General features: G+C 42.8%; 1 protein-coding gene across 1 annotated transcript in view; it reads left to right on the top strand.

Moving 5' to 3' along the window:
* GALM (galactose mutarotase) overlaps window positions 1–24,765 on the top strand; it is a 79,831-nt gene that overhangs the window by 42,077 nt on the left and 12,989 nt on the right. Inside the window, exons 4-6 of the mRNA XM_075864430.1 lie at window positions 907–1,113; window positions 10,160–10,241; window positions 14,592–14,733. Of these exons, the coding sequence (XP_075720545.1) occupies window positions 907–1,113; window positions 10,160–10,241; window positions 14,592–14,733 (431 nt within the window). The remainder of the gene's footprint in view (window positions 1–906; window positions 1,114–10,159; window positions 10,242–14,591; window positions 14,734–24,765) is intronic.

Below are 24,765 nucleotides of genomic sequence, written 5' to 3'. Positions count from 1 at the left end.
TTGGAATAGTAATGCCTCACAGTTTTTTGTTTTAAATAATGTTTCTTAGTCCATGTTTACACAGTGCAGTTTTGATGTGGTTTTTTGTATGTCTTGATGCATCAAAACTGCTGGGAGGAGCTAAAATTTAAAATGATACCCAGAAACATAAGTTCCTATTTTGTCCTCTTGGTGGAAGTCTTTTAAAGAGGACTTTTCACCTTTCCTGACATGTCTGCTTGAGTAAATACTTGTAATCCCCATGAAATAACAATTCTTGAACACATTTGCACAGAACTCTGCCATTCCTTTCTTATTCCTCCTAGAAATGTATGAATACATTAACTAGGTGTTACCGTTCTCCTTGTCAAAGGGGTGTGTCTCTACGCAGTCTCTCTATCAGCCTGGATTGGATATATTCAGGGTAAGGCCACACCGAGTGGCACCGACCCGACCGCAAGTCGGGTATTAATTAATGGCCGCATGATTTTGCAGGTAAAGGGCCGTTTTACCCACAACAGTGTGGGGCCATTAACAGGCTATTTGACAGCCGTGCCAAACATGGCGTCGGCGCGGTTGTTGGCCGCATAGCTGCTGGGTCAATGCCGTTCTGTGTGGCCTTACTCTAAGTCTGTGTATGAACACACTCCAACCAATTAAAAATTTCTAGGAGGGATAACAGAGAAAACAGCAAAACGAAGAGTTCTAAGAAAAGATGTTCCAGAATTGTTATTTTACGGGGAATACAGTGAATTACTAAAACGTACATGTCCAGAGAGGTAACCGGCCCTTGTTAAGATTCTATTCAGCTGTTTCTACATCATGACAATTGTAAATAATGTACATCCTAACTCCAAATGCTTATTTTGGCCTTCAAATAATCAAAAGACTTAGATTCAGTAAGATTTCATGAATGCTTTGTCGCAGGTGCTGTGGAAACCTGAGGAAATTGAAAATGGTGTTCAGTTCTCTTATACTAGTGCTGATGGAGAAGAAGGATACCCTGGAGAATTAAAAGTCTTGGTGACATACACACTTCTTGGCAGTGAGCTCACTATAAACTATAAGGCTCGGACTAGTAAGACAACACCTATCAATCTAACAAACCACTCTTACTTCAATTTGTCAGGACAGGTAAGTGCCATATGTGTTTGTGTGTGAACAGGGCCTTAGTCACATAAGTATATTTGGGTTTCATACCAGCTTCATCTTGTATGGATCTTCACTACAGTGCTAATTTTATGCTATGGAGCTATATTTTCATAGCCAGTATTTGTATGTGGCGTTCATATTAAAAACAATTACAGAATGCTGCATTGGCTGCCACATCTTGGCCTGTATTCTTCCCCTAAAAACACTCAACAAAAATGTCAGTATGTGCTATTGGACGCCTTATATCTGAAAATTTTCTCTGCCTAGAAGCACTAGAAGTACATTTTGAAATTCGGCTAAGAATATGGACCGCATATTGTGAAAAAATAGTGTGCAATATAATTTATTATTACAGTAAAGTATTGCGTATGTTTATGTGCACAAGCTATATCACTGAGCAAGGTTATCAGACTTTATTTGCAGCAACATTTAACCTTATCACTGAAAATGTCAAACCCTTAAAATGTAACCTAATCCAAGTCCCACTAACTCATACAGACGTACAATACATTGCCATCACTAGAGACAGCGACCGACTTATGTGGGGATATGCTGAATTGATTGAACAAAAAAAATAAAGGGCAGATGTATAATACATAAATTGACCTGACAGACAACATGGCATTTGCTATGATGATAAAGACTCCCTAAATTGCCCAGTATTCTAAACTTTGGACAAAGCAGCTTGATTGCCCCAAATGTGGGTGGCCCCACACTGGAACCTCACCCTTTTCAGCACCCTACACAAAACCCTACCAACATACTCTAATGTAAGTCGAGGCGACATGTATGTGTAATAGTAGTCTAATGTGATCCAGCAATGAATACTGTGATCCGCCCATTTTCAACAAGCAGTTGTATACCGCAATCGTCCCACGGCACTGGATTGTACATCTCTAAGAGCTGGTGGGATTTATTTTAATAGGATTTAATAGATTTGTATATATGGGTTTAACATTTTCAGTGATGCACAAGGCCCTAAGCTGCACCAGACTTTATATGCTTATAACTAGTATATTTTACTATGTAGACAAAGTACAATTACCACATAACCAAACTATGCGTGTGTCTAGGCCAGCACAATTTCGGAACAAACTGGGAGAAGCAGAAAGATGATATTTCTTGCAAGACCAGGAAATATGCAAAATGTCTGTGCAAATAAAGCACAATTTAATATCTGCATCCTAAGTTATCCCATGCACACAAGGTGTAGGAACAGAAGGCTCCCTTCTATATCATCATATCTGATCAGTCTTTTGATAAACCTATGCAAAAGTGAGAACTTTTTAAACATCTGGAACCTTAAAGGGGTGTTCAGATTTTATCTGACTAAAGCTGTATACATGAAAAGTTAGGCGACTTTCTCATATGCTTTGTGTTTCAACTCCTCACCTTTTTTCAAGATGTATTCGGAGGCAGCAAACCGGTAGAGAACTACTTGCTGAGAAGTGAATACAAATGTAACTAGTCTATGCAATGCTCTGTGAGCTAAACCGCCTGGACTCCAGACTGTTACATTGCAGCAAACAATCAGTAAGATTTGGACCGCTGATGTATTTAGCTCATAGAGAATTGCCTAGACCTGTTTGTCCTTCACATGACCAGGACAGATTTTTATCCACTGGAAGTAAACAATAAGGCCTCATTCACACGGCAGGGTTTCCCGGCCGGGTGCCGGCCGTTCATAAATCGGCCGGCACCCGGCTGCATTAGGAATAATAGACCCCTAATGGGGCTATTCACACGACCGATTTTTTGACGGCCGGAAAATCCGGCCGTCAAAAAATAGGACATGCTCTATCTTTGCCCGGACACCCGGCCGCCCGGCTCCCATAGAAGTCTATGGGGCCGGGTATTACACGGCCATCACCGGAATGTGTTCCGAGTGATGGCCGGGTTTCCCGGCGCTTGCGCTCTATCTCCTCCTCCTCACAGCGCAGAGTGCATGTGAGGAGGAGGAGATGATGCCATTCTGACGAATGGCATCGCTGTACACTGTGTTGCAGGGCCGGGGTGTACAGCAGGTGGAGGGAGCGCTGCGCTGGCTCCCTTCCCCTGCTTGTTAAAAGCACCCTGGCTCGGCGACACCTTCGATGGCGCCGCTAGTAGTAGTAGCAGCAGCTGCTGCGGCTGCTACTACTGTAGCGACGCCACTATAGCAGAGCAGGGAGGTATCTCCCCGCTCTGCTATGTGCTAGCCGCACTTTAGCTCCTTGAAGGAGCGGAATCCCCGTGTTTTCGGGGATTCCGCTCCTGGACAGAGCGCTTGATGTCTCTGTCCATATCTGGGCAGTGACATCAGGGGAAACTCCTGAAGCGGAATCCCCGAACACATGGGAATTCCCCTTCAGGAGCTGCCGCTGATGTCACTGTCCGGATCTGCCCGGCCCGGCACGGATGCATAACTTTATGCAAACCGGCCGGGCAAAATGGCCGATTTTACCGGCCGACACTCGGGCTCGGGAACGACCCTGTCGTGTGAATCCCGCCTAAAGGTACCTATTGTATGACCGGAAGCAGAGAACTTGGAAAGCGTGAAGAATTGATAAAGTAGTTTTAAAATTGTACAAAAATTCATTATCCCTTTAACGGATTCTTCTTTTCTTTTTTCTTTGTTTTATTGCAAAACATTTTTTATAACTAGTTATAAAACATGTATAACATCATATAATTGACGGGTACATTAAAAAAAGAGAAATGCATACGGGTACATAAAAAAAAAAGAAATAGGAAACATGAGAATAGTTATCAGGACAAATAACAGTAAGACCTTCCAAATACTGACAGCTTTAAGTATGTACAATGTTCCATCAAGGAACAACAGGATATAAATGGGTCCGGTGTACATGTGTGTGTGTGTGTGTGTAATATATATATATATATATATATATATATATATATATATATATATATATAAAAATAAATATTGTTGTTGTTGTCTGTGACTTCTTGTGGGAAACAAAGCAATCAGGAGAGTAATTGATAGGGAAAGGTTGGAAAGTGTGTGGAGATAGAGCGATAATAAAATAAATGATCACTTTATTTGGTTTTTATAATTATATAGAAGTTAAAAATGAACAACAGCACATTAAATTGTCGCAGAGACCCCTATAGTTCTGCACTGGAGGGAATAAATATACCCTATATGTGTATGCCCAACCTTGCTAGAACATAGTAGCGTGTAAATGGTGGCCTGATTCCTGACTAAGTCAGGGGTCCCTCCAATAAAGAATAATTTGTGCTTGTGAGCCAGTTGCCTGTTGTTCTGATGATGTACCAATACTTTGCTATTTACAAATAAACAGCCGCTGCTGTTCCTCCGCTTGTGTGCCAAATGGAGAAAGCAAGTCACTGTATGCAGAGTGAGGGTATGGAAGGTACAGTGTAGACTAGCGCTGCCACTCCTCCGCTCGTGTGTCGAGCAGGGGAGGAATGACAGCAGCTGAGCGGCAAGCTGGCAGAGGACTGCAGCGTGAGAAGTCAAAGCGCTCTGATGATAACACAGCGTGGAGAAGCCTGTAGACAGTGAACGCCTCTCCGCTCAGTTATTGAACGAGAGAAGCATGGCAATGGCAATAGAGCGACCCACGTGTGAGAAATATGAGGCACAAGCCCTGTATACCAGCAGGTCCGCTGTCATGCAGGACAAGACAGCCGAGCGGCTCGTGTCAGAGCCATGTCACTGATGGAAGGGAGAAGCTAACCGTTAAATTGAGCTAGGTTCTAGGGCTGAGGCTGTTGTGCATGAATTAAAAGAACGCCCGATGCGCGTTTCGCTGGTATTTCCGGCTTTTTCTAAGCCCCTAGAAGAAGCCGGAAATACCGGCGAAACGCTCGGTTGCCTTGTCCTGCATAAATGGTGGTAAATAGATAATGCTTTTTCCCGACTACCCAATGGCCACCTCCAAAAATAGGCTTAGGTTTGTTGAAATTAAGAAACGTCTGAGAAAAGCAGAGTTACAATATTTCTTGTTATTCCCGGCAAAGTTACGGGTAATACATGAGGGGCGAACCTTGTTTCCTCCCCTGAGGAGGCAACCATAAGAAGAGTTGTTTGTTGCCTGGATGGACACTATGTGACTGTTCTAAGGAATTGTGATTTGATGGAGAATGTTCTAAATAAGATGTGGGGTGGTATGTCTAGGGGATTTAATGGTGGATAAAAAAAAGTGGTCTGGTAAAACAAGATAGGAAGGCAATATGGTGCTTAGGTACACTATCATGCAGGCAGTGTAAATACACAAAATATGGTATTTTGATATGGAGTTAGGGGGTAGGCGGGGGGAGGGGCAATGCCAGGTTTAGGAGTCGCTTGGAAAGTAGAAATTGGTTTCTGGGGGGCTGCAGGGGTAGTAGGGCTGTAGGGGTGCTGGACCTGGTAAAGAGGGGATGTGTTTTTTTTTCTTTGTTTGTCTTTTTTTTTTTTTTTTTTAAGAGTATGCAACTTTTATCATGGAAAATTAGGGGGCCGGGGAATAAATTTAAGAGATTGGCCGTTTTTAATTGAATCCAAAATAAATCCAAAATTATCTGCCCGCTGTGATTTGTTTGCAGGAGACCCATCTTCCTGTGACATTCGGTGGTCTATCTAGGGGGTGGGTTTCCTATATGTACCACTCAGTCTATTCGTCATTTTCTAGGGGAGTGAGTATTTTGGTCCATAAGAGTATTCGGTTTCAGATTAATGAGGTCCTAGTAGATGATGCAGGAAGATTTGTGTTATTACATGGGAGATTTGACGGAGTGGAACGGTATTGGGGTCAGTGTATGTTCCCCCGCCTTTTGCTTATTTGGTTTTAGATAATATTACCCCTTTTTCTGGCTAATGAACCTGGAATTCCTCTTCTCCTAATTGGGGACTTTAATAAGGTTACAGATGAAGTAAAAGATCAGCACCGGAGGTCCCCTTTAAAACCTGGGAGTATAAGTCACTCTTTAGGGTGTTATTTTGAGGAGATGGGATGGTTCGGTACACCCAGACACATTTCAGTTCTCTTGCTATTCGAAGACCTCTGAATCCTTCTCAAGCATTTACTTAGCTCTGGCAAATAAACAAATGATGGGCTTAGTCAAGAGTGGAATATGAAGCAAGAGGCCTGTTGCGATTAGAGGGAAATCGGGGAAAATTATTACGGATGCCGTACGAATTGCCGACGAATTTGATTCCTTCTATAAAGAAATATATGCATCTGAGGATACTTGTATGTTGGATCTGTTGAATTCCTACTTGGATAAAATAGCGTTTCCCAGAATATCAGAGGTTCAGAGGGAAGCTCTGGAGGTACCTTTGTCAAGGGTCGAATTTGAGGCGGTTATTAAACAAGTGCCATGGGAAAAGTCCCCTGGGCTGGATGGGATTCCATATGAATTAGTTTCTAAGTATCAAGAGCAGATTCTGGGGGAGTTCCTTTGGGAGAATGGAGGAAGCATTCAGGGAAGGGGTGCTCCCAGAGTCTATGAATGATGCTTTAGATTCTCTTGAAGAAAGATAAAGATCCACTTCTTATATTGTCATACCATCCGATCTCGCTCTTAAATTGTGATATCAACAAGGTCCTGGCGAACTGGTTGGCCTCTGTTATAGAGAATATTATTGACCCAGGCCAGACAGGTGTCATGTCCGTGGCTGTGGGCCTTTAGGTTCACTCTCCCCCTGACAGCCGCAGCCATGGGTTGGCGAGCGCTGGCCCCAGTCTCCTCCTCAGGAGACGCCAGCGCTCGTGCCTGCTCTTATAGGGGCAGCACGCGCACTGGACTTTAATGAACTATCAGCCCATGAGTGCCCTGGACTATAAGAGGGGTTCAGCCCCTTGCTTCGATGCCTGAGCGTTGTTGTCGTACCCTAAGTTTATCTATGCGATTGTCTCCTAGTGTTTTCCAGTGTTCCTGTTCCTGATCCTGTTACCGGTGTCCCGTGCTATCCTGGTCGAGTGCCCGGCTGAGCCAAAGTCGTGCTGTGCTGTATACCACGCCTGTCCTGCTTCACGACGCCTGACGTCTGCCTGCTGCCTAAGTCCCAGTTGAGCCTGCCTTGCTACTTTATGAGCTGCCACAGGAACCCTATACGAAGTATAGACTTTAACCTGCGCCCTGTTGGCCAGCTGACATACCGCCAAGGTTGTACAGCCCAGTGGGTCCACGAACCCTACCTGACAACAGGTTTCATTCCGGGTAAAGCCATCAATTACAATTTACATAAAGTCTCTACTAATTTACAGTATGGAGAGAATTATGCGGTGAAAGGGGGACTTCTCTCAACCGATGCAGTAAAGGCATTTGATTCAGTCATTTGGAATTTTTTTGCTGGGCAGTTCTTTTGAGGTTTGGGGCAAATTTGGTCTCCCGAATCAAGCTCATGTATGGGGCTCCCCGAGCTCAGGTGGGTGTGAGTAAGATAATTTCACCATTTTTTGTTTTAGCCAGAGGTACCCGACAGGGATTTCCTCTATCCCCTTTTTTGTTTGCAACTGTTATTGAATGTCTGGCGTTAAAGATTAGGGCAGATCCAGGTATCAGGGGGTTTTTGTTCAGGGGCTGAGGAGGAAGAAATGTCCTTGTACGCGGACGACATGCATCTCCTGTATCTTAGGCAGTCGTCGGATGTGGAGCAGGTTGTCTTTTGTATATCAGGAGTTCCGGATTCTCTCGGGCATCCAGATCAATTGGTCTAAATAAATGTGTCTCCCCTTTTCAAATATATAGTTTCAGCCAAGCAGGGTATAGGAGGTCTTCAAATTGAGGATCAGATGCGTTATCTATGTATTGTTATTTAAAAAAAAAAAATTGAGGATTATACATCTTTAAATATTTCCCCCCTAATGGGTGTTCTAAGAAGCAAGGTTAAGACTTGGAATTACATCCATCTGTCCAGGGCCTCTGGGATTGCCCTGATCAAAATGATTATACCTCTGGTGTTGCATATATTTGGTAGTTCCCCAGCTTGGATTACCAGTAAGATTTATACTGGAATCAATTGTCAATGATCTAATAAGAAAACTCGTATTAAATATAATAAATTATGGTGCCCAATAGTGGAGGGAGGCTTTGATCTACCTGATTTGAGGTTGTGCTTCTTATCTTCACAGATCCAACAGCTCATTGTTTGGGAATACTCAGCAGCAAATAGATTGATTTTGAATTCGGGGGGGCCCTGTACGGAAGGAGAATATATTTCAGGCTTTGGAGGCAGGATGCCTTAGTAAGATGTCTTTTAGGTATAAAGTTTTTAGCATGATGTATAAGGTATGGAGTGCGGTAAGACCTAAATTGGCAGTTAGGTAAAGTTCTTTTACCCCTATATGGGGTAATGAATTACTTAACCAATTTGTAAAAGTATAGGATAGTAGATTTTGGGTGAAGTGGGGTATTACGCAATTATCACACTTATTTGTTGACTGGGCAATTAAAACCTTGGACAATTTACAGAGGGAGTTCGGTATTTTATCCGGATCCCTGTATTTGCACTATTTTCAAATAGTTCACGCGTGAGAAGCTACACGTGATAAAGAATTCTTTAAGTTTGGTTCAGAGGAATTATCTACGAAATTGCATAATAGGGTGAAAAGAAAAGGGGTTACTTCTTTGGTGTATCAGGAGTTAAGTTCACGAATAGAGATAGCCCAGTAAGGGCAAACTTAAATGAAAAATGGGGTAAAGAGTTGGGGAAGGATTATATAGTCACATGGAGGGAAGTGTTTAAAGTGTTAATATTGTGTTGTGTACTTCACTCCTAAACGTCTGGTCGGGGAAGTCAATGACTCAAAATATATATTAGACTGACATTTAGACGAGTCTTTCAACAGACACTCACGCCAGGAACTTTATCCAGCATCCTTCTATATACCGATATATATCGAGAGAGGAGAAATAACACACAGACGCTGCTATGTTCAAAATACTCCTCTGGTGGTTTATTGCCAAACTCAATTACAATAATATCATTCAAGAGGGGTGTAGGCTTGATGTTAACCAATCAGAGGCAATGTGACTTCTTGCCCTAAGGCCCCATATTTGATAGTTATTTATCTATTTGTTGTCAGGGAGGGGGGGGGTATTGTATACCTACTTTGTTTTTTCTGTTTATGATTCAACCATGTTAAAGGAAAATATTGCAGAATTAAACAATAAAATTATTATTATAAAAAAATAAATTAAAAAAAATAGACAATATGGTCTGTTCTGCCATTTTAAGCCAATTTAATATGTTTTGGATTGATTAACTAAAATGTACTTATTGAATATGTTTAGTTTAGCACTTTTCATTGCTTTTTTGGTGGTACACACTTTTAGTAGGTATTAACCACTGCATACCGGGATCACCCCATAAGACCTGCGGTTTTGTAGATCCTCTGCCGCAGTTGTCTAGCCATCACAATTGGATTGTCCCTCAGATCCTTAGGCTTGCCATTTTTCCTGCTTCCAACACATCAACTTCAAGAACTGACAGTTCACTTGCTTCCTAATATATCCCACCACTTGACAGGGGCCATTGTAACAATATAATCAATGTTATTTAGTTCACTTGTCAGTGAGTTTTAATTTTATGGCTGAACGGTGCTTTCGGGGCCGCAATTCATCCGCAGAAATGTGGATGAATTGCGGACACATTCATTTCTATGGCGCCATGCACACAACTGTGATTTACACGGATTGGTGCAGGGGCCACAAATCCGGACTACAAAAACTCAGGACAGGTATTTTACGGTCCGTATTAGCGGATTCACCAATACTGGTGAATTGTTCTGGATCCATGAGTCCGGATGACACACGCATGCATAACAAGAGTTTTTGTGGTCCGATAGACTGCAAAACCAATGCGGTCGTGTGCATGAGGCCTAAATGTATTTGTCCCTTTCTTTATTTGTGCACTGACATCTTATTATCAATAAACGTACTGAATTTCCTTTTTTTATTAAAATGTTATTTAATATACTCATAAGTGCTGGCACTGTTAAATTTGACCTTTTTTTTTAGCTTTATGTATTTTAAATAATTCAATCTACTTTTTATGTCTTTCTACTTTTTAAAGGGTTCGGAAAACATATATGACCATGAGATTTTTATTGATGCTGAGCACTATCTACCCGTAGATGACAACATGATTCCAACAGGTAAGACTTTACGCAATGTAGAAAAGGGTATGCTCACATTTGAACGCTGTTTTACAGTTGCAAGAAAAAGTAAATGAACCCTTTTGGAATTTCATGGCTTTCTGCATTAATTACAAATAAAATATCTGAATGTTATCCAAGTCACAATTCTACAGAAAAATAATCTAACTAAACTAATAACACAAATAGTTGACTGTTCATGTTTTTTATTTAGTACATTGAGTAAACATTCACAGTGCAGGGAGAAAATGTAAGCCTTTAATTTAATAACCTGTAGATCTCCCTTTAGCGGCAGTCACCTCCACCAAACGTCTCCTGCAGCTGCAAATAAGATTTACACAACATTGAGGAGGAATTTTAGACCATTCCCCCCTAAAAATGTGCTTCAGTACATAAATATTTTTGGGAGGTCTTGCGTGCGCAGCCCTCTTTAGGTCATGCCACAGCATCTCGATATTAAGGTGAGGACACCAGAACACAAATGTATTTCTTTTTCAACCATTCTTTAGTTAATATTTACTTGTGTGCTGTGGGTCATTGTCTTGTTAAATCACCCAACATCTCTTCATCTCGAGGTCATGGACTGCTACTCTTACATTATCCTGGAAATTGTTTTGATACACCAAAGAAGCCCCAAAACATGATGCGCTCTCTCCACCATGCTTCTCCGTTGTAATGAGGTTTTGGTGTGCAGTGGTTTTTTTTCCCTTTAAACATGGCATTGTGCAGTTGTACTAAAAAGTTCCACTTTTGTCTCATCTTTTTCATAGAACATTTTACAAGTATCATTGTGGAATATCCACTTGGTCTAGGGCAAACTTGAGATGCGCCGCAATGTGTTTTTTTTTTTTTGTACAGCATTGGCTTCCAATCATGGAGTCCTTCTATAAACACCATTCCTGTTCAGTGCTTTTCTAAGTGCAGTTGCGCACGACCGAGATCGGGCCGTGAAAAAAGGTTCGAGTGTCGGACGCATTTCCCAGCCCGACCAAGGTACAGGTGAACGCGACTTCTGCCATCATAGACATTTATGATGCTAGGAGTCTCTGCCTCCCCATGGAACTGCTGTTCTATACTGTATCATTTTGTTCAGTATGGAACAGCAGTTCCGTGGGAGGCAGTCTCCCCTAGCTTCATAAATATCTATGATGGAGAGGAGTCCTGTTCACCTGTACCGTGGTCTGGCCGGGAAATGCGTCCGACACACGGACTGTTTTTCACGACCCGAACTCGGTCGTGTACAAGAGGTGTAATATTGGACACGTTATCAGAGGTTTTGGCTCTTGGTGTGCTCTTAACAGTACACCCACTCCTACGGAGAGTAGCCACAGTCCTCCATTTGTAGACCATTAGTCTAACCGTGGGTTGGTGTACACCCAGGTTTTTTGCAATGCTTTTGTAGCCTTTTCCAGCTTCATGCGTCTCTATAACACGTCTTTTGAGGTTTTCTAAAACTTGTTTTTTACTTCAGGCATGGTTCACACTTACCAGATTTGTCAGTAATCAGGGCCTGGGTAAATTTATTTAATGGCATAGCACCTATGAAGCCCACATTTCTAATTTCATCTCCTCAGACCACATTTTTTAAGAGAATGTCTCATCAGAGATCAGATATGCCCTAATAGGGCATATGGACAGGAACTGCCTTCATGAGACAACCCAATTTAAAGGGAAATTCTGTTGTAGTATAGCTGTATGGCTTCATTACAGTACATGGCTTACCCTCCATGGAATGTCTACTATAACTGATGTTTGTAGCTTCACCATTACATTAACCACAATGAAATGAAGCTGCATCATTGGCATGTGCAGTTATAGCCAGCAAGCCCAGCTTTTATCATGCGCATTACAGGAAGCTGGTTCTGGATATCAAACGTTGTTTCTTTCAGCAATCTGATTCACTCAGGTGTGTGAAAATGACGTTATTAATGTGTGACTTTGTGTGAATTACTTTTCTATACTGCCTTATCTGAACAGAAATCTGGGACATTATGTCACCTACTTCTCTATTTGTGACCACCTTAGTTTTCTATTTCTTCACAGGTGCTAGGCTCTTGTTATTCTAGTTACTACTTTTAAAACTGTTAAAAAATTTAAATGATAAAAAAAAAAAAAAGTATAGAATTGTTTTTATTGTTTCATCAAGTAACAAAAGATTCTGATGAAATATACAAGGTTACAAACAGTATCAAGAAGGATCAATCCAGCCAAAACAGCACAAACAAGCCGGCTAGTATGGCCAACCAATTAGGCAGATTCACCAAGTCATGAGAGCACTATAAGCCCAACTGACCGTAATAGCAATTCTGATCTAGCTACTTACTGGAACATAAACCTAGCTGTGCCCACAAGTAAATTTGGTTCTTAGTGGTCCAGAATCCGGCAGCTGTACTCTACTAGATCATGTAGTCGCTCCAGGAACTAAGAGATGGCTAGTCCTATATACAAGTTAGAAACTGAGGGAACTTCCAGAAAGTTGCCACTCTTACCTTAGTAAAACATCCACTCTAACCGTACCCTAAGCCCTACTTAATTGACAACAGAAAAAAGGACAGCAGCCCAATCGCCCACCTTAATATTTATTTCTATACAATTCTATAGTTAACCCCTTCACGACTGCCATACGGCTATATACGGTCTAACTGCCGATGCCCCGTGCAGTTAGCACGTTTATAAACGTTGACCGCCTGGAACGGGTTTAATGAGTGCAGTGCTGCTTCAGTGTGAGCAGCACTGCACTGTCATGTTGGCCGGGGATTTGAGAGCTCCGGAATACACCCCCCACTGTAGATAGTGCCACCCACAACTCCCTGTAGGCAGCGCAAAACCCTCTGTAGATAGCGCCACCTAAGCTCCCTCCAGCATCGGAATCCCCGGCCAGCGCTCTGGCCGAGGATTCCCCTCCTAGAGGGAACCCCCCGCCATCTCTCCATCCCCACTATAGATAGTGCCACCCCCCCTGCAGACAGCAAGCTCCCCGCTGTAGATAGCATCACACCCCCCACTGTAGATAGCGCCACCTGAACTGACTCTAGGAGCGGAATCCCTGGTATCAGATCGCACTGGCCGGGGATTCCGCTTCTAGAGAGAGCCCCTGACGTCACTGTCCATTTGGACAGTGACGTTAGTGGTTCTCTCTAGGATCGGAATCCCCAGCCCACACTCTGGCCGGGGATTCCGCTACTGGAGAAGCCCCTGGTGTCACTATCCATATATGGACAATGACGTCAGCGGCTCTCTCTAGGAGCGGAATCCCCGTTGTTAGATCGCTCTGAGTCGAGGATTTTGCTACTGGAGAAGCCCTTGGTGTCACTATCCAGATATGGACAGTGACGTCAGGGGCTACTCCTGGAGCGGAATCCGCGCTCTGGTAGGGGATACCGCTTTTAGAGTTAACCCCTGACGTCACAGTCCATATATGGACAGAGACATAAGTGGGTTCCTGTAGGAGCGGAATCTTCGGCCAGAGAGATTCCGCTACTACATGGAGCTACACTGGTGGTATTTACAAGAAGGGGGTGCCATTTACGGGGTGGGGGGTTGGCGCTATCTGCAGCGGGGATATTGCTAAATACAGGGGGGATGTTGCTATATACAGGGGGTGTGGCACTATCCACATCGGTACTGTGGCATTATATTGGCACGATCTACAGGGGACACAGGTGCTGTCTACATGGGCACTGTGTGTGGAACCATGTGGCCATTATCTACAGGGAGAACTGCCACTATGTGGGCACTGTGGCACTATTTACAATGGGCACTATCTATGTGGGCACTGGTACTATCTATGTGGGCAATGTGGCACTATCTACAGTAGTATTGTGTAACTATCTACATGGGCACTGTGGTGTTTTCAGGGGGTTGGGACAAATTTTTTTTTTAACATCCATGAAAAATGGATGGCAAATGCCGGTTAAAAACGGTCAGCCCGCCAGGAAATGGATTCAAATATTGAGACACATTGATGCAAAACAGCTATGAAACACTGACAGTTGATTTGTTGTTCACTGCCTTTTTTTTTCAGTCGTGTGTGTGTGTGTGTGTGTGTGTGTGTGTGTGTGTGTGTGTGTGTATATATAGCCTTATAGCCCTCTTCTCTCTCCGTCACCCTGGATTACTGTGAGGGGAAAGTGAAGAGGACTAATTGTTACAGAGCTCTACAGTGTGTGTGTGAGTGTGTGTGTGTGTGTGTGTGTGTGTGTGTATATATGTGTGTGTGTATATATGTGTGTGTGTGTGTGTATATATATATATATATATATATATATATATATATATACATGCTCTGAATTTCCTTTCTCGCATACCATGTACCTCAGGTTTTATATTCTTGTATAATTATTCCTACAGGAGAGATCGTGCCTGTTCAAGGAACCTGCTTTGACTTACGGAAGCCTGTTGAACTTGGAAGTCAGATAGCGAAACTGAGCAGAAATGGCTTTGACCACAACTTTTGCTTGCGTATGACTGAGAAGCAACAGTATTGTACAAGGTAAGAAAAAGTATTTCTTATTCTTAGTACAGTCCTGTCCTTGATTTTTCATCTCCACCGCTTTAAATGAATATTAAGGTTTTTAGAAGGAAGAGGAGAAATACTGCAGAACTACCGGAGATGTAAAATGTGTACAATGTTCTATCCAAAATGAAGTACTACTGAACTATTTGTATTACAGTAGGGCAATAATACTTTTTTTATTTTGTTTTGTGTCTATAGTTCCTATACAGACCTAAATGTTCCATGGTAACAAATTCTATATAATTTGATCCTGACTCATTGCCTTCCATCGGTTTCCTAAATCTTACTAACATACATTTGGCAGGTAAGCAAGAAGTAGGGGACTGATGGGTGGGAGTGTGATTACAGGATCAGACTACACAAGGTTAATTTGCTGTCTGTTACTATGGAGACGCATATGGACTGTATAGGAGCTGTAGACACAAAATTCTATGAAATTTGTTATAGTTACTAAACTTAATTATATGCATCGGAACAATACAAAAATATTGATTGTGAAAGTGGACATATCTTTTTAATAGGACCTAGCAGTTCTGAGAAACTCATTTAGTGTACTTGTAAAGGGTTAATCTACTAGAGGGGAAGAGACAGCTGCGAGTAAAGGGTTAATCTGCTATTGTGTGTAAAGGGTTAATATGAGTTTCTCACTACATACACACAAAACCAGCAGCAGTCACTGAGGAGAGTGCTGTGACAGGATTTACCACTGCTGCTCTGGTGTTTCTAGTGAGAGACACTTTAGATTCATCATCAGCTTCCTCCTCCTCCTCCCTCTAGCTGCTCCATAATACACAGGAGAATCCATTTTAAATTGCTGCTAATTTAACATCATCCAGCATAAAGTAAGATAGCAGCGGAGAACTTCACTATACACAGGCTGCACACAGCGGACTCTCCCAGATCAGAAGGAGCAAGTCTCACACAGGAGTCAAAATCTCATGAGGCTTTATTTGCACAGCGACATGTAAAGAGACACTTCAGTTGAAATTGCCTCAGTTCTTAACCCCTTCCCTCTTTAGCCACTTTTGACCTTCCTGACAGAGCCTCATTTTTCAAATCTGACATGTTTCACTTTATGTGGTAATAACGTTGAAATGCTTTCACCTATCCGGGCGATTCTGAGATTGTTTTCTCGTGACACATTGGACTTTAAGATAGTGGTAAAATTTGGTCGATACATTCAGTATTTAATTGTGAAAAACACGAAAATATAGTGAAAAATTGCAAAAATTAACATTTTTCTCAATTTAAATGTATCTGCTTGTAAGACAGCCAGTAATACCACACAAAATTGTTGCTAATTAACATCCCCCATATGTCTACTTTAGATTGGCATCGTTTTTTGAACATCCTTTTATTTTTCTATGACCTCACAAGGCTTAGAACTTTAGCAGCAATTTCTCACATTTTCAAGAAAATTTAAAAAGGCTATTTTTACAGGGGCCAGTTCAGTTGTGAAGTGGTTTTGAGGGCCTTATATATTAGAAACCCCCAAAAAGTCACCCCATTTTAAAAACTTCACCCCTCAAAGTATTCAAAACAGCATTTAGAAAATGTCTTAACCCTTTACACATTTCACAGGAATTAAAGCAAAGTAGAGGTGAAATTTACAAATTTCATATTTTTTTGCAGAAATAAATTTTTAATACAATTTTTTTTATAACACAGAAGGTTTTACCAGAGAAATGCAACTCAATATTTGTTGCCCAGTTTCTGCAGTTTTAGGAAATATCCCACATGTGGCCGTAGCGTGCTACTGGACTGAAGCACCGGCCTCAGAAGCAAAGGAGCACCTAGTGGATTTTGGGGCCTTATTTTTGTTAGAATATATTTTAGGCACCTTGTCCGGTTTGAAGGGCTCTTGCGGTGTCAAAACAGTGAAAATCCCCCAAAAGTGACCCCATCTGGGAAACTAGACACCTCAAGGAAATTATCTAGGGGTGTAGTGAGCATTTTGACCGCACAGGTTTTTTACAGAAATTATTGGAAGTAGGCCGTGAAAATTAAAATCAACATTTCTTCAAAGAAAATGTAGGTTTAGCGATTTTTTTTCTCATTTCCACAAGGACTAAAGGAGAAAAAGCATCGCAAAATTTGTAAAGCAATTTCTCCCGAGTAAAACACTATCCCACATGTGGTAATAAATGGATATTTGGACACACGGCAGGGCTTAGAAGGGAAAGAGCGCCGTTTGGCTTTTGGAGCTCAAATTTAGCAGGAATGGTTTGCGGAGGCCATGTCACATTTACGAAGCCCTTGAGGGGACAAAACAGTGGAAACCCCCCACAAGTGACCCCATTTTGGAGACTACACCCATTGAGGAAATTATCTAGGGGTATAGTGAGCGATTTGACCCCACAGTTTTTTTGCAGAAATTATTGGAAGTAGGCCCTGAAAATAATAATCTACATTTTTTCAAAAAAAATCTAGGTATAGCTAATTTTTTCTCATTTCCAGAAGGACTGAAGGAGAAAAAGCACCACAAAATTTGTAAAGCAATTTCTCCCGAGTAAAACAATACCCCACATGTGGTAATAAACGGCTGTTTGGACACACGGCAGGGCTTAGAAGGGAAACAGCACTATTTGAGATCACATTTAGCAGGAATGGTTTGCGGAGGCCATGTCACATTTGCAAAGCCCCTGAGGGGACAAAACAATGAAAACGCCCAAAAAGGGACTCCATTTAGAAAACTACACCTCTTGAGGAATTCATCTAGGGGTGTAGTAAGCATTTTGACCCCACAGACGTTTCATAGAATTTATTAGAATTAGGCAGTGAAAATAAAAACAGTCCTTTTTCTTCAATAAGACGTAGCTTTAGCGCAATTTTTTTCATTTTCTCAACAAATAAAGGAAAAAAAGAACCCAAAATTTGTAAAGCAATTTCTCCCGAGTACGGCAATACCCCATATGTGGTCATAAACTGCTGTTTGGGCAAACGGCAGGGCTCAGAAGGAAAGGACCGCCATTTGGAGTGCAGATGTTGCTGGATTGGTTTCTGGGCGCCTGTGGGCCCAAAACAGTGGAAACCCCCCAGAAGTGACCCCATTTTGGAAACGACACCCCTCAATGCATTTACCAAGGGGTGTAGTAAGCATTTTAACCCTGCAGGTGTTTTGTAGAAATTAGTGTTCACTCGATGTTGCAGAGTGAAAATGGGATTTTCTTCCATAGATATGCCAATATGTGGTGCCCGGCTTGTGCCACCATAACAAGACAGCCCTCTAATTATTATGCGGTGTTTCCTGGTTTTAGAAACACCCTACATGTGGCCCTAATCTTTTGCCTGGACATATGACAGGGCTCAGGAGTGAAGAGTACCATGCGGAGTGGAGGCCTAATTTGGCGATTTACAAAGTATTGGTTCACAACTGCAGAGGCTCAGATGTGAAATAATAAAAAGAAACCCCTGAGAAGTGACCCCATTATGGAAACTGCACCCCTCAAGGCATTTATTAAGAGGTGTAGTGAGGATTTTCACCCAACAGGTCTTTTCCATAAATGAATGCACTGCGGATGGTGCAAATTAAAAATGTATATTTTTCCCTAGATATGCCATTCAGTGGCAAATATGTCATGCCAAGCTTATGACACTGGAGACACACACCCCAAAAATTGTTAAAAGGGTTCTCCCGGGTGTGACGATGCCATATATGTTGAAGGAAACTGCTGTTTGGGCACGCTGTAGGGTTCAGAGCCGAGGGAGCACCATTTGGCTTTTGGAGAGCGGATTTTGCTTGGTACTAAATTTGTTTGAGTATTGCTGGTGTTTTATAATGTGGGGGTACATGTAAGCGGGGCGGAGTATATAAGGGGCATAGTCAGGTGGTATGAAAAAAAAATAATAATCCATAGATGTGTGTTACGCTGTGAAGCAATCCTTTCCGCACAGGCCAGTGTCGCACTGATAAATGGTGTAATTTCTTATCCCCCTTTTGGTCCACACTCTGCACCTTTGTAGTTTGAGGAATTTTGCTGGGAAGTGTTGTCCTGGTATAATACGGGCACCGTCGCTTCCAGCGGATATGTTTGGGCCCTCCCTTTCCTGGTTCCCTAATTTTAGGTGCTTGATAAATCGCCTCTTCAAACAGATGAAATGTTCCCCTCGGGCACAACTGCATATTTTTTTATTTCCTGACTTATTGGAGCCATAACTAATTTTATTTTTCATAGACGTAGCGGTATGAGGGCTGGTTTGTTGCGGGATGAGCTGTAGTTATTATTGGTACCATTTTGGGGTACATGTGACTTTTTGATCACCTTTTATCCTATTTTTTGGGATGCCAGGTAAACAAAAAAATGCAATTCTGGCACAGCTTTTTTCGGTTTTTTTATACAGCGTTCACCATGCGTTATAAACTACATGTTAACTTTATTCTGTGGGTCAGTACGATTCTGGCGATACCTAATTTATAGCATTTTTTTATGTTTTACAACTTTTTTCACAATAAAATTACTTTTGTAAAAAGAATGTATTTTTTTTCTGTGGCAAAGTTGTGAGAACCATAACGTTTTAATTTTTTTGTATGAGGTCTTGTTTTTTGCGGGACGAGCTATAGTTTTTATAGGTACCATTTTTGGATACGTGCGACATTTTGATCACTTTTTATTCTAATATTTGTAGGGCAAAGTGACTAAAAAACAGAAACTCTGGTAACGTTTTTTACGGTTTTTTTTACGCTGTTCACCGCGTGCAATAAATAATACAATATTTTGATACCTCAGGTCGTTACGGTCGTGGCGATACCAAATACATATGGTTTATTATTATTTTTCAATAATAAAGGACTTGATAAGAGTAAAAGGGGGATTGTGTTTTATTTGATTACTTGAAACTTTTATTGTTTTCAAACTTTTATTTTTTGCACTTTTTTTTACACTTTTTTACACTTTTTTATACTTTTTTTTACACTTTTCTTCAAGTCCCACTAGGGGACTTGAAGGTCCAACGGTCAGATTTATTTTTTTCTAATACATTGCACTACCTATGTAGTGCAATGTATTAGATCTGTCAGTCATTCACTGACAGCAAGCCGATTAGGCTTCGCCTCCCGGCGGGGCCTAATAGGCTTCCGTAATGGCAGAGCAGGAGACCATTGTGTCTCCTGTTGCCATAACAGCAGTCGCCAGTCCCGATTGCCTGTCAGGGCTGGCGATCTGCTAGTAACCGCTACGATGCAGCAATCGCTTTCGATTGCTGCATCGAAGGGGTTAATGGCAGGGATCGGAGCTAGCTCCGGTTCCTGCCGTTACAGGTGGATGTCAGCTGTACAGTACAGCTGACATCCACCACTGATGACGCCGGATCAGCTCCTGACCCGGCGCCATCTTGCCGGCAGCTACGGAAGCCGATCAGGCTCCGCCGCCGGGCGGATCTTGACCGGCTTCGGTGCTAGGCAGACCGGGAGGCCAGTATTAGGCCTCCGGTTGCCATTGCAGCCACCGGAACCCCGGCAATTTCATTTGAGCGCTGCACTTAAGGGGTTAATGGCGGGGATCGAAGCTAATTTCGGTCCCCGCCGTTACAGTCGGATGTCAGCTGTAAGATACAGCTGAGATCCGGTGATGATGGCATCGACTCAGTTTCTGAGCCGGTGCCAAACATTTGACGTACATGTACGGCATTTTGCGGGAAGTCAATGCTTTCCATGACGTACATGTACGTCAAATGTCGGGAAGGGGTTAAAGAGGCTCTGTCACCAGATTTTGCAACCCCTATCTGCTATTGCAGCAGATAGGCGCTGCAATGTAGATTACAGTAACGTTTTTATTTTTAAAAAACAAGCATTTTTGGCCAAGTTATGACCATTTTTGTCGTTATGCAAATGAGGCTTGCAAAAGTCCAAGTGGGTGTGTTTAAAAGTAAAAGTCCAAGTGGGCGTGTATTATGTGCGTACATCGGGGCGTTTTTAATACTTTTACTAGCTGGGCGCTCTGAAGAGAAGTATCATCCACTTCTCTTCAGAACGCCCAGCTTCTGGCAGTGCAGATCTGTGACGTCACTCACAGGTCCTGCATCGTATCGGCACCAGAGGCTACAGTTGATTCTGCAGCAGCATCAGCGTTTGCAGGTAAGTAGCTACATCGACTTACCTGCTAACGCCGATGCTGCTGCAGAATCAACTGAAGCCTCTGGTGCCGATGTGGCCGACACGATGCAGGACCTGTGAGTGACGTCACAGATCTGCACTGCCAGAAGCTGGGTGTTCTGAAGAGAAGTGGATGATACTTCTCTTCAGAGCGCCCAGCTAGTAAAAGTATTAAAAACGCCCCGATGTACGCACATAATACACGCCCACTTGGACTTTTACTTTTAAACACACCCACTTGGACTTCTGCAAGCCTCATTTGCATAACTACAAAAATGGTCATAACTTCGCCAAAAATGCTCGTTTTTTACAAATAAAAACGTTACTGTAATCTACATTGCAGCGCCGATCTGCTGCAATAGCAGATAGGGGTTGCAAAATCTGGTGACAGAGCCTCTTTAAAGGGGGTTTTCCAGTGATAAGAAATTGATCTCCTATCCCAGGGATCTCAAACGTGGCCGGGTAAATGGGCTGCACATAGAAAAAAAAATTCAAGTTGATGGGCCGCATTACTTTCTAATTTGATACAATACAAAATTATTGTTGATTTATTATTTTAACTATTATAACAATACTACATGACTATAATAACCCTACATTACTATAATAATACTACATTGCTATAATACTACATTACTATAATAATACCGCTAAGTTTTTGTTTTGTTTTTTAAATCAATCCAATTTTATTGATACGAACACAAAAATGAAATAACACATGAACATTCACATTACAATTTTCCAACATCGTATACAATTGTTACAGCATATCAAGACATCCCCAACATCCCCCCTTTCCCCCCTCCTCGCACAGCCCCCCTCCATATCTCTACCCTTTGTTTCTAGTACCATTCCTGGTCAGAGCACATTTCTCTTATCAAGGTTCCCCACCACCCCTTCTTTGCTCCAGACTCTAGCACCTCCAGTTCCTCAGACGACTCTCGCCCTTAGTCTGCTCAGTTCAGGAGACCGTACCTCAGGACAGGCTAGCCACCTACTCAATTGTTTCTCAAATTTTTTTTCTGTGCCCCTTTTAGAAAATATCTTATACTCCATCAGGATATTATAATTCAACATTCCTACAATTTCCCTCATCCCTGGTGGCTCCGCGTCCAGCCAGTGTTTAGCAATGCATTTCCTCGTTTGATATAATATTTTGGCAATTGCCAGACTTGCCATTCTGTCACTCTCCAATTCTCCCACCGCTCCCAACAACATAACTTTAGGGTCTGCCGCCAACTCCCGACCATACACCTGTTTTATCAGATCCAATATTTCCCCCCATAGGGTCCTCAGGGCCTCACATGACCAAAACATATGCAATATGTCCGCCTTCTCCTCCGTGCACCTAGGACATTTAGCATCCGCTCTAATACCTATCTGTTTTAATGCCCACGGGGTGCGGTACACTCTATGTATCAGGAAGAGTTGTGATCTCCTCTGCGCCAGACTGAGTGATAAGTGACATGTGGACGCTAATATCTCCTCCCACTCCTCCTCTGTTAATGGACCGACATCCAGTTCCCATTTTGCTTTTACCAGCACCATCGGGTTTCCCAGGTGTTTGGACAGTAAGCTCCTGTACGCCATTGAGATCAGGCCTTTGGTCGTGTCAGCCCGTCCCACATACTCTAGGACCCCAAGAGCACAGACCGTCAGGTCCACTACATGCGCCTGTAGAGCATGACGGATCTGCAAATATTGGTAAAACATATTGTGCTCCAGTGGAAATAGGTCTTTCAACTGCTGAAACGATCTCAGCCCATTATCATCATACAGGTGTTGTAATCGCCTAACCCCTGCCGATTCCCATTTTTGCATGCCCTCTAATTGGTATAGTTCCCACAAGACCGGATTATGCCATAGGGGAGTATATTTGGTACACATTCCCACTCCCAGGATCTGTTTGCATTGCCACCATATTTTATGTATCAGGAGTAATGTTGGCTTAGCACTCGCCAATCTCTTAAAGGTATGTGCTTCCAGACCCTCTAGTGGGTTAAGTCCTCCCCCCAAATATGACAATAAATGTGCGCTGGAGCCCCATGTCTCTGTGTCCTCCCACCCCTTAAACTGTTGGCTCTGGGCAGCTAGATAATATATCCAGGCATTTGGCAGTGCGACCCCCCCCCCCCCTTCGTCTTTAGGCAATTGCAATTTCTCCAATTTAATCCTTGGAACCCCTTTTTTCCAGACCAGATCCCGAAAGAGATTGTGTAATCGTCTGAACCATTGCTTAGGTATCCATACTGGGGAGTTATGAAGAATATATAAAACTTGAGGCATGAGGATCATCTTGATTAGATTAGTCCTCCCCAGAGCAGAGAGCGGGAGCCTGTTCCAGGCATCCACCTTATGTTTCACCTTGAGCAGTAGTGGTAAAACATTCAAAGACATATAGTCTTGGACAAAAAGAAAGGATTTGATCCAGCGCTGCAGTGATGTTCTTTAAAAAGGAACGTATTCCCACTTTTATTGGTATCAAAAAAGACTTGTTAAAATGTCAATAACAGGCTTGGCGTCAAGGCAGTATTCGGTAGGTGTAATGGGTGTATAGTCTTGGACCCTAGCCGTCACCTTAACCCCTAGGTACGTAAACTCAGATACTATCGGAATCCGGGGTCCCGCTCCAGTATCTACAATATTCACTGTGTCAAGTGGCATCAGAGCAGACTTGGTCCAGTTAATATTTAATCCCGAGAACTCCCCAAACCTTGTGATCGTATCCATTACTACCTCCAGAGTGTTCTCAGTGTCCGTCATATATATTAAAATGTCGTCCGCATATAGTGACATTTTTTCCTCCATTTCCCCATATTGCAAGCCTCTTATACGCTCCTCCTGTCTTATGAGGCACGCCAATGGCTCTACCGCCAAGGCGAACAGCAATGGTGACAGTGGGCATCCCTGGCGCGTACCCCGGGCCAGTGAAAATCTCTCGGACATTGCACCGTTCACCCGTATGTGAGCTGTAGGGGCCACATACATCAACTGTACCCACTTCACGAAGTTAGGGCCGAATCCCATCTTTTCTATTACTCGCCATAAGTACCCCCATTCTACACAATCGAACGCTTTTGCGGCGTCGAACGTTAGCACCGCCCTTCCTTCTTGATCATCCGGTGTCGCCTGAAGATTTAAAAACAGCCGCCTGAGGTTGACAGCCGTCGATTTGGAGGGCATGAACCCCGCTTGGTTTTCATGCACAACATGCTGTACCACCCTATTCAGCCGCAGCGCCAATATCTTTGCCAAAATCTTAACATCCGATGTCAGCAAGGATATTGGTCTGTAGGACTCCGGTAGTTGACTGTCTTTCCCCTCTTTCGGGAGAACCACTATCGTACCTCTATCAAAGCTATCCTGCAAAGTACTCAGGTATTGTGGCGCTAATTCCGTCCCATATTCCTTATAGATTTCCCCCGGTAACCCATCTGGACCCGGAGCTTTCTCATTTGCCATATCCCTTATCGCTTGTTCCAACTCCTCCAGTGAAATAGGTGCCTCTAAGCTTTCACGGTCCTCCCGGCCCAAGGTAGGCAAATTAATGTTTCCCAGATACTCGTCCAATTGCTGTGTGTCGTAATGCACTTTGGATGTGTATAGGTCAGTATAAAACCGCTGAAATATTTGCAAGATTTGTCCCGTGTCTGTCTCCACCCTCCCCCCTCCCCCCTAAGGCCATGAATAAAATTATTACTCCCATGCCGCTTTGCCATCCTAGCGAGTAGTCTCCCCGCCGTTTCCCCTTCTTCATAATATTTCTGTTTAAGGAACAATCGTTTATTATCCGCCATTGTTAGTTGGTGATTTTTTAACAACGTCTGTGCCTCCACCCAATGTCTAAGTGTCTCCTCGGACCCCTCTTCTACATGTCTCCCTTCTGTTTCTGTCACCCGATCCTCTAAACTTTCTCC

Source organism: Rhinoderma darwinii, chromosome 4 (genome assembly GCF_050947455.1).
Source record: "Rhinoderma darwinii isolate aRhiDar2 chromosome 4, aRhiDar2.hap1, whole genome shotgun sequence".
NCBI classification, from domain to species: domain Eukaryota; kingdom Metazoa; phylum Chordata; class Amphibia; order Anura; family Rhinodermatidae; genus Rhinoderma; species Rhinoderma darwinii.
Note: the sequence above shows the minus strand (reverse complement) of the source record. Positions and strands in the feature narration are given on the sequence as shown.